The following is a 16,722-nucleotide window of genomic DNA, read 5'->3' on the forward strand; positions in this document are numbered from 1 at the left end:
CAAGGTCAGAGGACACAGCAAGCCCCATCCTGCCCACCCGGCCCCTCTCTAAACCCCTTCAGGGCACTCCAGCCCCACCCACCCCCACCCTGTGCCAAAGGCCTTTAACCTCAGTTGGTTACCAACCCAGAAATAACAGGAAATTAATTCCATTCCCCCCACCCCCTCCACACCCCCAGGGTCAGCCTACAAGCAATAACTAACAGGAACTGGTCATCAATACCTGACTTCCCTCCTCCAGAGCTGGAATAACTCGGAGGGGCTGTCCCATGACGGATTCTGGAGTTCTCCGGCAGAAATAAAGCAGGTTGCCTACCGTTGGGTCTTATTCCTGGGTCATTAACACCTTTGGATATTTTCAGTTATTACTTTATATCTGAGGATCAAACGACTCAGAGGCTCAGCCTAAGACTTGACAGAGCTGCTGATCTCCAAGAAATGAGGCCTTCTGTTCTGAGAACTAACACCTCCATATCTCAACATGTCTTCTACATTGACCTATCACTGATAATTTGGAATTAGGATCAACTTGTAAATATGGCCCCTGGCTTCATAACACACCCATAACTGGCTGCCTTTCTTTCCCCATCTCACCACCCTACACGCCTATTGGTGTTTCCTGGGAAGGAAGTAAAACAGCTGGCTGCCTTGATTCACTCCTAAGCCAGAACCCTACACACTCACAGCATGTAGGTGATGACGCCCACGCTCCACATGTCCGTGGGGAAGGAGACAAACTCGTAGTTGACAACTTCTGGGGCCAGGAATTCCGGAGTACCAAAGTTCACCTTCAGCTTTTCCCGTGGCTTGTACCTGGGGGAGCGGGGAGAGAGGACCATGGGAGTGAGGCTGGGACCAGTTCCTGGTGGGAGGAGACATTCTCCGGGCTCTTCCAGTCACTTATGTTGCTTGGACCTCACACTGGGGAATGGTCACACCCCAGGCCCCAAATGCTCTAAGTCATGGTAGAATCAGAAAAAGTCCTCATTCTCCAGCCCTTTCCAATCTGAAGAGATCAAGATATCTCACTCAGCATGCAGCTACACGCGCACCCAATTGGAGTGAACGCACCCAATATGTTGGAGCAGTGATGATAAGAATGAGAAAAAAGAGTTAAAGATGTTCATCACCACTAATCATTAGGGAAACAAAAACAAAAACCACAGCATAAGATCACTTCACACCCCAAGGATGGCTACTGTATTTTAAAAGAAACAAACAAAAAATGAAAATAGCAAGTATTGACTGGTTGCGGAAAAATCAGACACCTTGTGCACTACTGGTGGGAAAGTAAAATAGGGCAGCCACTGTGGCAATCACTGTAAATAGTACAGTGGTTCCACCAAAAAATCAGAAATAGAATTATCATAGGGTCCATTAACTCCAACTCTGGGTATATACTCAAGAGAATTGAAAGCAGATTCACCAAGATATTTGCACATCCATGTTCATAGCATTATCCACAACAGCTAAAAGGAAGAAGTTACTCAAGTGTTCCTTGACAGATGAATGAATAAACAAAATATGGGATATACATGGAATGGAATATCACTTAGCCCAAAAAGGAATGAAATTCTGACACATGCCACACATGAGTGAACCTCAAGGAGGTTATGCTAAGTGCATTACATCAGGCACAAGAAACGCTGCATATTTCTGCTGATCCGGAGTACTTGGAGAAGCCACTGTTACAGAAACAGAAAGAGGAAAGGTGCTTGCCAGGAACTGGGAGCAGAGGGAAAATGAGAAGTTATTATTTAATTGCTATCAAAGCTTGGTTTTACAGATTCAAAAGTTCTGGAGATGGATTGCACAACAATGCAAATAGCCTTAATACTACTGAATTGTACAGTCGAAAATTAAGATGGTAATTTTTTTCTTCTTCTGCTAATCAATTAATTTCTTTCTTTTAATTAAAAAACATAATTATGGCATACAACATGTTGTTTTGATATATGTGTGTCATCATATACTTATTATTTTGTGGTGAGAACACTTAAAATTTATCCTCTTACCAACTTTCAAGTATACTACGTTGTTGTTAATCTTGTTGTTACCTCACTATACAATGGATCTCTTGAACTTATTATTCTTGTCTAACTGAAATTGTTTTATCCTTTGGCCAATACCTCCCCAGGGCCACAGTGGCCAGGCCCACACTCCACACGGCCGTGAGGAAGGAGACAAACTCGTAGTTGACAATCTGCTAACCACCATGAACTCTCTATCTCTGTGTGTTCATCTTTCTTAGATTCCACATATAAGTGCAATCATGCGGCATTTGTTTTTCTCTGCCTGACTCATTAGAAGAGTTCTGCTCATGAAGTTTAACAAGAGACCGCCACTGGTTTTGGATGCAGGCTGGGAGGCAGGTGCGAGAAGCCAGCAGAGGCTGAGCTCAGGAAAGCAGCCCTGCCTCCATGGGAATGAGGCTCTGCCTTCTGCTGCTTGCAGGTGGAGCAAAACTTACTTGAGAGAAAGTCATGGAGTACACACACACACACACACAAAACTAAAAGCCTCGGGAAGAGTTGAAAATTCAGCCATGATGTGAAGGACCTACCCAGAACATAATGTGATCCCCAGAGAGCTGTCATTCTCGGAGGAAACAGAATTGTAGAGGAAGCCTGGAGGCTGGGCGTACGAGCACTGCCACATGTGCGAACTGAAGGCCCGGAGGTGGGGCAGCAGCCCTCCCAACGCCAAGGACTATGAAACCATACAGTCCCGGATTCTAGCACTTTGAGGGACTTGAAGATATCTTTTAAATTATATACATTTTAGGAAGTGAATGCTTAGAACCTAACCACTCTCATAGGATGGTTTTGCACTACCCATGTATTAACCCATTCAACTCATTACTGCCTCTGTGTCAATAGGTAATGTCACTATGTCCCAGTTTTACCCGGATCTAACCCAGTCCTGAGTGGCTCCAGAACCACTCACCCATGAAACCACCTGATACTGTCACAAAGGTGCTTTCATATTTGACCCAGGCATTTCCTGGAGGGCAGGGCTGGGAATGGAGGGATGCACTGCACAGCCCAGCACAGCCTGGTGCCGGGCAGCCTGGGGAATCAACAGAATTGCAGCACCGCATCCAGCAGTCCCCTTAAACTACCACTCCCTTCTCCGCTCAGACAGGTGGTCTGGAGCACAGCTAATCCCTCAGCATGGCAGGGAGAAGCAGAGCCCCCAGCACAAAGCCACCCCCAGCAATGGTAACAGCAAGGCTCATCTGCAAGTTCAGGGCCACCAGCCTCTACCTGCAAGAGCTTCCCTGCATGCTCTCAAAACTCAAGCATTGCCTGGCCAGGGGTAACCACAGCCAACACAGCCACAAAGGGACCCCAGAGAACTTTGTCCAAGCATCAAAATAAAACTCCCTTACCTTCTGGCCAGGCCAAAGTCAATGATCTTAATTTGATGTCCTGTCTGATTGACACACAGTATGTTCTCTGGCTGGGAAAGAAAGAGAATTCTGCTCAGTGCAATTAACATCTACTTAGGTCTGCAGGTCCCACACTTATAATCCTCAGTTTCCCAGCCTCCGAAGCAGATCAATGGCCCACGTTAGCCCTACGAGGCCCAGAGAAAAATGATGTGGACTGGTGAGACATTTAGGATCGGTGTGGACTGTGAGGAACTAGAAGACTCCTGGCCTGTGTCAAAGGGCAGCCCACACTCAGCTCCAGCCACCAGCACCATGCAGGAGTGCAGGCACAACTGCCAGCTTCTTAGGCCTCACAAGAAGCCAGAGACTCAGGTTTTTATGTGAAAACCCCGTGCTTTTAAGTGTTGACAGCTACATAAAATTCAAACAGGCATTCATCATGTGCGGGAGCCAAACAGAACACCACAGCGATGCTGATCAGTCCCACAACTATTGGCTGGGGCTGGCGTTCCCAGCCCTGGCTGCACACTGGACACTGGTGCCCAGGCCGCGACCCTGACCAGTGACATCAGAATCCCAGGCATCACTGCGCCGGTCAAGGGCGGCAGAGCTGCTAAATGCCCACCGCCTTTTTGTGGCGACAGCTGGAGCCGTGGGAGGGCACAGTGGCCTTGACACACTTCCTTCAGGTCTTTCGGATCAGTTCAGAAGCCCCCGAGACTGCTTAGTGTGATGCTTGCTGCTTGTGTATGACAATCTGGGAGAAGGGGTGCGTTGTGGTGCTGAGTGAAGGTGGAGGCCTTCTGTCCAAAGTAACTGGAGACCTAGAGCTCAGTGCCTGAGGCCAGGGGTCCTTACCTGGTTCTGTAGCCCTGGATGAGTCCCTCCCCATTCCTGAAACCTCAGTGTCTCTATCTGTAAAATGGGACTAATAACCTCTTCCTGCCTGCCTCCCTGGAAGGCTGTGAGGATCAAGCGACCTAACACACATGAAACACTTTCCAGAGTCCCCAGCAAGTGCCAGGTACTCTTCCCATCAGGTTTTATTGTTACTTATGTTCCTGTGGGGTTACACAGTCCTTCAGGTAGTTGGTGGTGTTCAAAGTCTATGTGGCAGGGTGGCTGTTTGGTACAGTGGATAAAACACTGTTTGGGATACCCACATCCCATAGTGGATGCCTGGGTTTGAGCCCCGGCTCTGCTTCCAATTCCAGCTTCCTACTGATGCAGACCCTGGGAGGCAGCAGTGATGGCTCAAGTAGTTAGGTCCCTGCCACCCATAAGGGAGACCAGGACTGAGTTCCTTGCACCCTAGCATTTATGGAGTGAACCAGCAGGTGGAAGCCCTCTCTGTCTCTGCCTCTCTCAAATTTAAAAAAAAAAAAAAAATCTCTGTGCTTCTAGAATAACTTCACCCAAAAGAAATATTTGAGCTACATATATAATTTAAAATTTCCTAGTAGCCACATTTTTAAAAGTAAAAACAAACAAGTGAATTTAATTTCTGTAACATTATTTAAATATAAATAATGATTATACCATAAAAGTCATCATCTTAAAGTATGCAGTTCAGTGATTTTTAGTCAATACCTGGATTTGGTCATTGATCACCACCATCATTTTAAAAGATTTTCATTCCCTCACAAAAAGAACACAGCCACACCCAGTCGATCCTCCCTCACCCCAAGCCCTGACAATTTTTAATGCATTTTCCTATTCTAGGCATTTCATATGAGTGTAACCACACCAGATGTGGTCTTTTGTGACTGGTTTCTTTAATTTAGCATAATTTTCTCAAGGTTCATCTATATTGTAATATATACAACACTTCATTCCCTTTCACACCTAAATAATATTCCATGCCATGTTTTCTTATCTATTCTTCAGTCAATGAACGCCCAGGTTGTCTCCACTTTTTGCTATTATGAATAAAGCTGCTAAGAGCCTTTGTGTGTGAGTTTTTGTGTCCACTTCTGTTTCAATTCTTTTAAGTGTATCCTTACAAGAGAAATTGCTGGGTCATATGATAATTCTATATTTAGCATTTTAGGAACCACCAAACTGTTTTGTTTGTTTTTTATAAATACTTCACTTTTTCTTTTTTTATTTGAAAGGCAGAGCAACAGACAGAGAGAGATCTTCCATCTGAGATTCAGTCTCTAAATGGCTGCAACAGCCAGGTCTCGGCCAGGCCAAAGCCGGGAGCTAGGAACCAGGAGCCAGGAGCTCCATTCTCTTCTCCCACATGGGTGGCAGAGGCCCAAGTACATGGGCATCTTCTCCGGCCTTCCCAGACACATTAGCAGGGAGCTGGATCTACTCTGACATGGTATACCAGCATCTCAAGGAGCTGCTTAACCCACTGGGTGACAACACCAGTCCCCTAACTATTGTTTTTCTTTCTTTCTTTCTTTTTTTTTTTTTTTTTGATATTTATTTACTTGAAAGTCAGAGTTACACAGAGAGAGAAGGAGAGGCAGAGAGAGAGAGAGGTCCATCATCCGCTGGTTCACTCCCCAATTGGCTGAAACAGCTGGAGCTGCACCAATCCAGGAGCCAGGAGCTTCCTCCAGGTCTCCCATGCAGGTGCAGGGGCCCAAGGACTTGGGTTATCTTCTACTGCTATCCCAGGCCACAGCAGAGACCTGGATCAGAAGTGGAGCAGCCGGGACTTGAACCGGCGCCCATATGGGATGCCAGCACTGAAGGCACCGGCTGTACTCATTATGCCACAGCACCAGCCCCTTAACTATTGTTTAAAGTGGATCTGATCACCAATGATGGCCTTATCTTCCACTCTCTTCTCGTGGTGGCACCGCCCCCTCCTCGGCAGCCTCCTGCCTGCCATCACCACTAGCCCAAACACCATGCCTACAATTAAGTTGCAGGGTTCTTTTTTTTTTTTTTTTTGACAGGCAGAGTTAGTGTGAGAGAGAGACAGAGAGAAAGGTCTTCCTTTTTTCCGTTGGTTCACTCCCCAAATGGCTGCTACGGCCAACACACTGAGCCGATCCGATGCCAGGAGCCAGGTGCTTCCTCCTGGTCTCCCATGCGGGTACAGGGCACAAGCACTTGGGCCATCCTCCGCTGCCTTCCCGGGCCACAGCAGAGAGCTGGGCTGGAAGAGGAGCAACCGGGACAGAACCAATGCCCCAACTGGGACTAGAACCCAACTAGAACCTGGGGTGCTGGCGCCATAGGCGGAGGATTAGCCTAGTGAGCCACCACACCGGCCAGTTGCAGAGTTCTGATGGAGAGATATTTGAAGTTGAAGTGGAAATTGCCAATCTGTGACTATCAAGACCATACTGGAAGATTTGGGAACGGATGATGAAGGAGATGATGACCCAGTTCTTGTACTAAATGTTCTTGCAGGAATATTAAAAAATAAGGGGGGGGGGTCACCGCAAGGAAGGCCTTCCTCCTCCTGAACATGATGAGAGCAAAGATGCTCCCCCTGCTTGCCACCAATCATTCCTGAAATTGACCCAGGAACGCTTCTTGACTTTTTCTGGCTGCAAACTACTTAGACAGCAAAGCTCTGATTGAGCATTGCCAGGATGACTCCTGGGGAGAGTCGCAGGAGCTTCAGTATAAAAATGGCTTTGCTGAAAAAGAGGAAGCCCAGGTAAGAAGAGAGCATCAGTGGTGTGAAGAGAGAAATGCTGTGCCTGACGCTGTAACACTGTAAGGATTGTTCCGCAATGCTGGTTGCACTGCTCTGTTTATAATTGTTGACATTAAGCAAACACTGGACAGACGCAGCAGCAAATCAATTGCTTAGTGAGTTATTGTCCTTGCTGCACGTGTAGCTTGAGTACAGATTCCAGACTTATGGCTAAGTTTCTTCTACTGTGATCGAAAGTTCCTGTTTTCTTTGCTCTGAATAAAACTGAACTGTGGGTTCTCAATGGAAAATGGCATTTCGGGCTTTCCCTCTTTTGTAAAGCAATTTCTGCTTAGCTTATTGTCTGGTTTACCTGAGTGGTCTTTTAAAAGTTCATATTGTAAGTAAAACAGCTTTCAAAAAGTTTTCTTAAATAGAATTAAGAAAATATTCTTTATTCACAAGTTGGAAACTGGAAAGAGGCCACTTGAAGTAAATGTTCTGAGTGGGTTATAGAGCTGTCTTCCAGTGCTTGCTCAGCCACTACCACTGGTATTGCTTAGCCTGTACCCAGTGGGGCTCCCTTAATTAAACCTCAGGACTTGCTCTTATTTTTAATCCTCTTAGCTCTGCCTAGAAGACTCAGTTACTACCTGGTGTGTGTGTGTGTGTGTGTGTGTGTTTTCGGGGTGAGTAATATAACTAGACAGTTTGTTAGCTTTTTCATTAAAAAGATACTTAAAAAAAGATAAAGTGGTAGGGGACTGGCATTGTGTAATGGGTTAAGCCGCCATCTGCAGTGCCGGCATCCCATATGGCTGCTGGTTTGAAGTCCAGCTGCTCCACTTCCAATCCAGCTCCCTGCTAAAGCACCTAGGAAAGCAGCAGAAGATGACCCAAGTTCTTGGGTCCTTGTACCCACTTTGGAAGCCTGGATAAAGCTCTTAGCTCCTGGCTTTGGCCTGGCCCAGCCCCAGCCATTGTGGCCATTTGGGGAATGAACCAGTGGATGGAAGATCTCTCTCTCTCTCTCTCTCTGTCTGTAAGTAAGTAAGTAAATAAATCTATTTTCGAAAATAAATAAATAAATAAAATGGATAGCCAACAATTCTTTTCTATATATCTTTGTTTCTCATTTAGACAGTCTAGAGAATTTGAAATGGTATCTTATTTTCTTAGTTTATATCTTCCTAATGATGTTGAGAATCTTTACATGTGCTACTGGCCATTGTACAACCTCATTGATTACATGTGTATACAATCCTTTGATGGTTTTTTAATTATCTGTCTTTCTATTGCTGAGTTATAAGGGTCCTCTATATAAATCCTAGAAACAAATCTCTTTTCAGATGTATGATTTGGAAATATTTTCTCCCAGACTGTGAGCTGCCATGGTGCTTTCTTGGTGGTATTCTCTGAAGCACAATGGTTTTTAATTTTGATGAGGTATAATTTATCTAATTTTCTTTTCATGGTTATGCTTTTGGAGTCATATCTAAGTAACTATTGCCTAATACAACATCACAAATGTTTATTTCTATGTGTTCTAAGAATTTGATAGTTTTAGTTTTTATGTTTAGGTCTACAATCGATTTTGAGTTAATTTTTGTATGTAATGTGAAGTAAGGGTCCAACTTCATCCTCTGGATATCTAGCAATGTCCCAGCAGCATTTTTTTAAAGACTATTTTTCCCATTGAATTGTCATTGAACAATCAATCATAAATGTAAGGGTTTATTTCAGGACTCTCAATTGCAGTCCAGTGGATTATATGTCTGTCCTTGCACCAGAGACTCTGTTTTGATTTTGGTAGCTTTGCAGAAAGCTTTGAAATCAGGAAATATGAGTCCACCAATGGTTTTCTTAAGACTGCTTTTATGACTCTGGGTTCTTCAGTTCCCATCTGAATTTTTTTTATAAAGATTTACTTATTGTATTTGAACAGCAGAGTTACAGAGAAGGAGAGATCTATCCGCTGGTTCACTCCCTAAATGGCCACAACAGCCAGAGCTGGGCCAGACCGAAGCCAGGAACCAGGAGCTTCTTACAGGTCTCCCACATGAGTTTTTGCTGCTTGCCCAGGAACATTAGCAGGAACCTGGATGGGAAGTGGAACAGCCAGGACTCGAACCAGTGCCAGCACTGCAGACAGCGGCTTAACCCACAGTGCTGGCCCCCAATCTGAATTTTAAGATCAGCTCATTAATATCTGAAAACAAGCCAACTGTGATTTTGATGAAAACGATGTTGAATTTTTAGACCAATAGTGGAAATATTGTCACCCTAATAATATTAACTCAACCAATGACTATGGAGTCCTTTGCACTATTTAGGTCTTTATAATTTTTCTTCAAAATTGATATGTAGTTGTCAGAGTATAATTCTTGCACTTATTTTGTTAAACTTATTCCTAAATATTTTATCCTTTTGACACTTTTGCAAGTGAAAATTGTTTTCTTCATTTGATTTATGGATTGTTTACTGCTAGTGTATAGAAACACAATTGATTTGTGTATATCTGTCCTTCAACCTTGCTGAACTTATTAATTCTGATAGTTTCCGCTTCTGAGCTTTTCTATGCACAAGATCCTCTCATCTGTGGCTGGAGATATTTTACTTCTTCCTTCCATTTATGAATGCCTTTTATCTCTTTCCCTGCCTAATTGTTTTGGTCAGAACCACCAGTAAACTGTTTAATAGAAATGGCAACAGCAGACTTCATTGTCTTTTTGCTGATCTTATAAGGGAAAGCGTTCAGTCTTCTACCATTAGGTATAGCATCAGCAGGATTGGTGCTGTGTGTGGTGCAGCGGGTTAACGCCCCTGCCTGCAATGCCGGCATTCCATGTGTTCATGTCCCTGCTACTCCTCTTCTCATTCAGCTCTCTGCTATGGCCTGGGAAAGTGCTTGGGCTCCTGCACTTGCATGGGAGACCCAGAAGAAGCTCCTGGCTTCTGGCCTCAGATAAGCCCAGCTCCAGCCATTGGGGCCATTTGGGGAGTGAACCAGCAGATGGAAGACCTATCTCTCTGCCTCTACCTCTCTCTGTGACTCTTTCAAATAAATAAAATAAATCTTGGGGTTGGCACTGTGGCACAGCTGGTTAACACCCTGGCCTGAAGCGCCGGTGTCCCATATGGGCGCCGGTTCTAGTCCTGCCTGCTCCACTTCAATCCAGCTCTCTGCTGTGGCCTGGGAAAACAGTAGAAGATGGCCCAAATCCTTGGGCCCCTGCACCAGTGTGGGAGACCCAGAAGAAGCTCCTGGCTCCTGGCTTCAGATCGGTGCAGCTCCGGCCATTGCGGCCATCTGGGGAGTGAACCATCAGACAGAAGATCTCTCTTTCTCTCTCTGTCTCTCCTCTCTCTAACTCTGACTTTCAAATACATAAATAAATCTTAAAAAATAAATAACTAAAAAATAAATCTTAAAAAAAAAAAGATAGCATTAGCAGGGCCAGCTTGTGGCACAGTGGGACAAGCCACTGCCTACAACTCTGGCATCCCATAGAGCACTGGTTAGAGTCCTGTCTGTTCCACTTTCAATCCAGATCTCTGCTAATGCACTGGACAAAGCAGTAAATGACAGCCAAAGAACTTGGACCCTGCCACCCATGTGGGAGACCCAATGGAGTTCCAGGCTCCTCACTTCTGCTTGGCTTAGCCCCAGTGGAGAGTAAGCCAGTGGATGAAAGATTTCTCTCTCCAGAGTCTCTGTAATTCTACATTTCAAATAACTAAATTAATATTTTTTAAAGGTATAATGCTAGCTGTGGATTTTCCCTGGATAACCTTTATAAAGTAAAGAAAGTTCTCTTTTATTCCCAATTAATGTATTGTTTTCATCATGGAAAATTGTTGGAACCAGGCAAACGTTTTTTCTGCATTTACTGAAATTATCATATGATTTTGTCCTTTACTCTATTAAGAGGGCATCATTACAGTGATTGATTTTCGTAAGTTAAGCCAACCTTGCATTATTGGGATAAATCCCACTTTGCCATGGGTATAATCTTTTTTATATGCTATTATATATTCTGGTTGCTAGCATCTGACTGAGAATTTTTACATTTATATTTATAAAGGATATTGGTCTATCAGGCCTATAATTTTCTTTCCTTGTGATATTTTTATCAGTGTAAAATTGATATCAGGGAGCTGGTGTTGTGGCATAGCAGGTTAAGCCACCTGAGACCCCAGCATCTCATATGTACCCTGGTTCAAGTACTAGTCACTCCACTTTCAATCTAGCTCCCTGCTAATGTGCCTGGAAAAGCAGCAGAAGATGGCCCAAGTGGTTGGACCCCTGAAGCCACATGGGAGTCTCGGTTGAAGTTCCTGGCTCCTGGCTTCAGCCTGGCCTCCTTTCTCCAGCTGTTGTAGTACAGCCATTTGGGGAAGTGAACCAGCAGCTAGAAGAGCTTGCCCTGTCTCTCTCCCTCTCTCATTCTTTACCTTTTCAAATCAAATAAATAAATCTTTAAAAAAAAAAAAAAACAGGTATCAGGATAAAACTGGCCTCATAAAATGAGTAAGAAAGTATTCACTCATCTTGGGTTTTTTGGAAGTTTGTGAAAGATTGATAGTAATTCTTCAAACATTTGGCAGAATTCACCATTGTAGTCGTATGGCCTTGGGCTTTTTTTTGTGGTTCATTTTATTTATTTATTTTTAAGATTTATTTATTTTATTTGAAAGGCAGAGTTACAAAGAGAGTGTGAGAGATAGAGAGAAAGAGAGATCTTCCATCCGCTGGTTCACTCACCAAAGGTCCAGCTGGGGTTGGTCCACACTAAAGCCAGGAACCTAAAACTCCAGCATGTCTCTCACCTGGGTGGCAGGGTTCAAGCACTTAGCCATCTTCCACTGTTTTCCCAGGTACGTTAGCAGGGAGCTGGATTGGAAGTGGAGCAGCTGGGACTCAAACCAGAGCTCATATGGAATGATGGCATCACAGGCAACAGCTTAAACTGGTACACCACAAAGCCGCCATTTTGGATAGTTTTTGATGAGTAATTTAGTCTTTTGGAGCTGGCGCTGTGGCATAATAAGCTAAACCTCTGCCTGCGGGGCCAACATCCCATATGGTTTGTGTCCTGGCTGCTCCTCTTCCAATTCAGCTCTCTACTTATGGCCTGGGAAAGCAGAAGATGGCCCAAACTCTTGGGCTCCTGCACCCACTTGGGCGACATGGAATAAGCTGCAGGCTCCTGGCTTTGGATTGGCGCAGCTCTTGCTATTGCAGCCACTTGGGGAATGAACCAGCAGATGGAAGATGTCTCTCTCTGTCTCTTTCTCTCTCTGTAACTCTTTCTCTCAAATAAATAAATAAATCTTTTTTTAAAAAAAAAGGTTTTTTGGGGCTGGCAATGTGGTACAGTAGGTTAATCCTCCACCTGTGATGCCAGCATCTCATATGGGTGCGGGTTCTAGTCCCAGCTGCTCCTCTTCCAATCCAGCTCTCTGCTGTGGCCTGGGAAAGAATAGATGGCCTAAGTCCTTGGGCCCCTGCACCTACATGGGAGACCCAGAAGATGCTCCTGGCTCTTGGCTTTGGATTGGCTCAGCTCCAGCTGTTGTGGCCATTTGGGGAATGAACCAATGGAAGGAAGACCTTTCTTTCTGTCTCTCTCTCACTGTCTAACTCTGCCTGTCAAAAAAAAAAAAAAAAAAAACTTTTAAAAAAATTATTTGAGAGTTAGAGTTACAGACAGTGAGAGGGAGAGATAGAGAGAAAGGTCTTCCATCTGCTGGTTTACTCCCCAAATGGCCGCAACAGCTGGAGCTGAGCCGATCCGAAGCCAGGAGCCAGGTGCTTCCTCTGGTCTCAAATAATTTAACCTCTTTACTTGTTGTAAGTCTATTCAGATTTTCTATTTCTTCTTGAGTCAATTTCAATAGTTTGTACCTTCCTAAGAATTTGTCCATTTTATCGAAGTTATCAGCATGCAATTTGTCATAGTATACTTTTTTATTTTATTTTTAAGATTTATTTATTTATTTGAAAATCAGAGTTACAGAGAGAAAGAGTGAGACAGACACAGAAAGAGAGAAAGATCCTCCATCTGCTGGATCACTCCCCAGATGGCTGCAACAGCAGGGCTGCACCCAGCCAAAGCCACAAGTTTCATCTGGTCTCCCTGTGGCTGACAGGGTCCCAAACACTTGGGCCACCTTTACTGCCTTTTCTCAGGCCATTAGTAGTGAGCTGGATCAGAAGTGGAGCAGCTGGAACATGGACTAGAGCCCATATGGGATGCTGGCATCACAGGCAGTAGCTCTACCTATGCCACAATGCTGGTCCCACAATGCTTTTTTATTTCTGTAAGGGCCTTCTTTTTTATTCCTGATCAAAGTCACTTAAGTCTTCTCTCTTTTTTTCCACAGACCTAAAGATTTCAAAATTTATTGATTTTTTTCAAAGAATCAACTTTCAGTTTCATTATTTTTCCCTTTTTTAATGTTATTTTGTTATGCTCTAGTTTTCTTATTTCCCTCATTTTTTGTTGCTTTGAGGTTAACTTGTTCTTTTTCTGGTTATTTAGAATGGACGGTTAGATTATTGATTTTAGGGGCTGGTGGTGGTGTGGCATAGCAAGTGCCGGTTGGTGTCCCAGCACAACATTTCTGATGCAGCTCCCTGCTAAAGGCCTGGGAAAAGCAGTGGAAGATGGCCCAGGTGCTTGGGCCCCTGCCACCCACGTGAGAGACCTGGAAGAAGCTCATGGCTTCTGGCTTCAGCCTGGCCCGGCACTGGCCATTTCAGGGAGTGACCAGCAGATGGAAGCGCTTTCTCTCTCTCTCTCTGTAACTCTGACTTTCAAATAAATAAATCTTTAAAGATTATTGATCTTACGTCTTTCTTCTTTTCTGATTTAGGAATTTAAGCTATAAATTTTCTTCCTGGCTTAGATGCATCCCATGCCATGCTTTCATTTTTATTCAACTCAAATTATTTTTTAAAACTTAATATATTTTATTTGCCCCAGTATATCCAAAATATTATCATATCAATGGTTATCAATATAAAAATATCAGTGTGATATTTTCCATTATTTTATATAGTAAGTCTTTGAAATCCAGTTTGTATTTTACATGTAAAGTGCATCTCAATTCAGACCCTAAGTTTTCATCAGAAATGTTTGATCTGTATTTAGATTTCATGAAATTAATAGCTGAAAAATAAATTGACATGTCTCAGTTGTCCCAAACATACTAAAAATTTTTCATTAACTGAATCAAGTGTCAATTTTAAATTAATTAAAATTAATGGGGTATCCCAAGTGGCAACGTACCCACTGTGCTACAACACCCACCCCTCTTAATATGTATTTTAATCCACACAACTTCCTTAGAAGATAGGGATTGTAATTTCCCACTTGCGATTGCTAAGTTCAAGGAACTCACCCAGGGCTCACAACCAGGCATGGGCTGAATCAACACGTGGCCTGCCGGGAAATGGGCCTCAGCAATGAGAGCCGCTCTGCTGTGGAGTCACAGGAATTTCCCCAAAGGTTGGTCCTTGACCCAGAATCACAGAGTGGATTCCTGAGCTTTCCCTAATTCCCCACTCCTCAGAGAAAACTGGTCTGGAATTAGCTGCAGTGAGTGGGGAGAACCCGAAGCCCACCCCTCCACCACCATGTTTCTGAGCATCCCAGTTGTACAGTCTGATGTGAATCAGGGAAGGTGGTCAGAAGGAGCGATGTGCACCCCACGGATGCAGCCACTGAAGTTCATCCCCTTCCTCAAATGAGTGGTGGAGATGCACCTGTGGGCTCCATGGAATGGAAAACCACAGAAATAGCCACTAGATATCACATGCTTACTACCAGCCAGGAACTGTGCCCAGGACTCCTGGTCTGTGACCCTGCTAGGACATTCCTAGGAGTCAAAAGAAGATGTAAAAGTGGATAATCAAGGGATTATCACACAGCCCTTAGAGAGAATGAGGAAAGATGTTAACTAGAAAAGGCAAGCTTTGAAACCAGATGCATCTCATGACCCCCTTTGGGTGTTTGTGTGCCATGCTCATTGCTCATAATAAAACACTTCTCAGGGGGCCAGCGCTTTGTCATAACAGGTAAAGCCACCACCTGCAGTGCCGGCATCCCAAATGGGTGCCAGTTAAAATCCTGGCTACTCCACTTCTGATACAGCTCTCTGCTATGGCCTGGGATAGCAGCAGAAGATGGCCCAAGTCCTTGGGCCCCTGCACCCACGTGGGACACCCGGAGGATGCTCCTTGCTCCTGGCTTTGGATGGGTGCAGCTCCAGCCATTGTAGCCAACTGGGGAGTGAACCAGGGGATGGAAGACCTCTCTCTCTGTCTCCCTCTGCCTCTCCTTCTCTTTCTGTGTAACTCTGTCTTTCAAATAAATAAATAAATCTTAAAAAAAAAAAAGAAAGAAAAGAAAAAACACTTCTCAGCATGGAGACTTCACAGGGCAGAACCCTGTGTATTTTTACACTACTCTATTGTCTCTATGTATTTGTTACCACAAACTTATGTTTCTTCTTCAACTTTTAAAAAAGTATTCTTAAGAATATTTTTAAAGAAAAAACAGTCATTGTAATATTTAATGTCCAAATCACACTTAAAGAGGTACAATTATCCCCAAGTCACAGGTGGGAAAACTGAGGCTCCGAGGGGCAGCACTGGACTGCCCTAGATTCCAGAACTAGGAAATGGCAGAGAGCCAAGAACGGATGCCAGGATTGCCTGCTCACAGCTCTGGCTGACAAGCACACAGCAGAGACCCAGGGGCTGGAAGGCCCAGCTGCCATGAGCCCAGGGCGGAGCCTACCTTGAGGTCCAGGTGCAGGATGTAGTGCTGGTGGAGGTAATGCACCCCCTCACAGATCTGCTTGGTGAATAAGACCACGTCCAGCTCCGTCAGGTGGTACTTCTCATCCGTGATCCGGTCGAAGAGTTCACCTCCGTCCACACTGTCAGGACAGGAGGAGAGGCAGGCTCTCAGTACTTCTCCACGATTATTGCCAAGGGTCCAACAACCTGGCCCAGCTAAGCACTAGGTTATACCCTGTAGGAGACAGGGCCACTGCCACGGCCACCTGGGGTTGTACAAGACCTTTGCTCTGGCCCATTCCCAGCAAATTCCCAGGGTATGGGTTGTAAAAAGAAAATAACGGGACTGGCGTTGTGGTGCAACGGGCATAACGCTGCCTGCTACGCCAGCATCCCATTTTGGAGTGCTCCCCTGCTTCCCATCCAGCTCCCTGTTAATGCACCTGGGAAAGCAGTGGAAGATGGCCCGAGTGTGTGGGCCCTGCCACACACAAGGGAGACCCAGATGGAGTTCCTACCTCCTGGCTTCAGGCCTGGTCCAGTGCCAGTCGTTATGGCCATTTGGAGAGTAAACCAATGGATCAAAGATTCTCTCTCTCTCTCCCTCTGTGTGTGTGTGGGGGGGGGGGGGGGGTGAATAAATAAATCTTAAAAAAAAAAAAAGGCCGGCGCCATGGCTTAACAGGCTAATCCTCCGCCTTGCGGCGCCGGCACACCAGGTTCTAGTCCCGGATGGGGCGCTGGATTCTATCCTGGTTGCCCCTCTTCCAGGCCAGCTCTCTGCTATGGCCCGGGAAGGCAGTGGAGGATGGCCCAAGTCCTTGAGCCCTGCACCCGCATGGGAGACCAGGAGAAGCACCTGGCTCCTGGCTTCGGATCAGCACGATGCGCCGGCCGCAGGGGCCATTGGAG

General features: G+C 45.0%; 1 protein-coding gene across 3 annotated transcripts in view; it reads right to left on the reverse strand.

Moving 5' to 3' along the window:
- MYLK3 (myosin light chain kinase 3) overlaps window positions 1-16,722 on the reverse strand; it is a 56,418-nt gene that overhangs the window by 5,874 nt on the left and 33,822 nt on the right. For all 3 annotated transcript variants that reach the window (XM_062176836.1, XM_062176835.1, XM_062176834.1), the window contains exons 8-10: window positions 15,809-15,950; window positions 3,392-3,462; window positions 685-813 (exon numbers count right to left, since the gene is read on the reverse strand). In XM_062176836.1, coding sequence (XP_062032820.1) covers window positions 685-813; window positions 3,392-3,462; window positions 15,809-15,950 — 342 coding nt within the window. The remainder of the gene's footprint in view (window positions 1-684; window positions 814-3,391; window positions 3,463-15,808; window positions 15,951-16,722) is intronic.

Source organism: Lepus europaeus, chromosome 19 (assembly GCF_033115175.1).
Source record: "Lepus europaeus isolate LE1 chromosome 19, mLepTim1.pri, whole genome shotgun sequence".
NCBI lineage: Eukaryota > Metazoa > Chordata > Mammalia > Lagomorpha > Leporidae > Lepus > Lepus europaeus.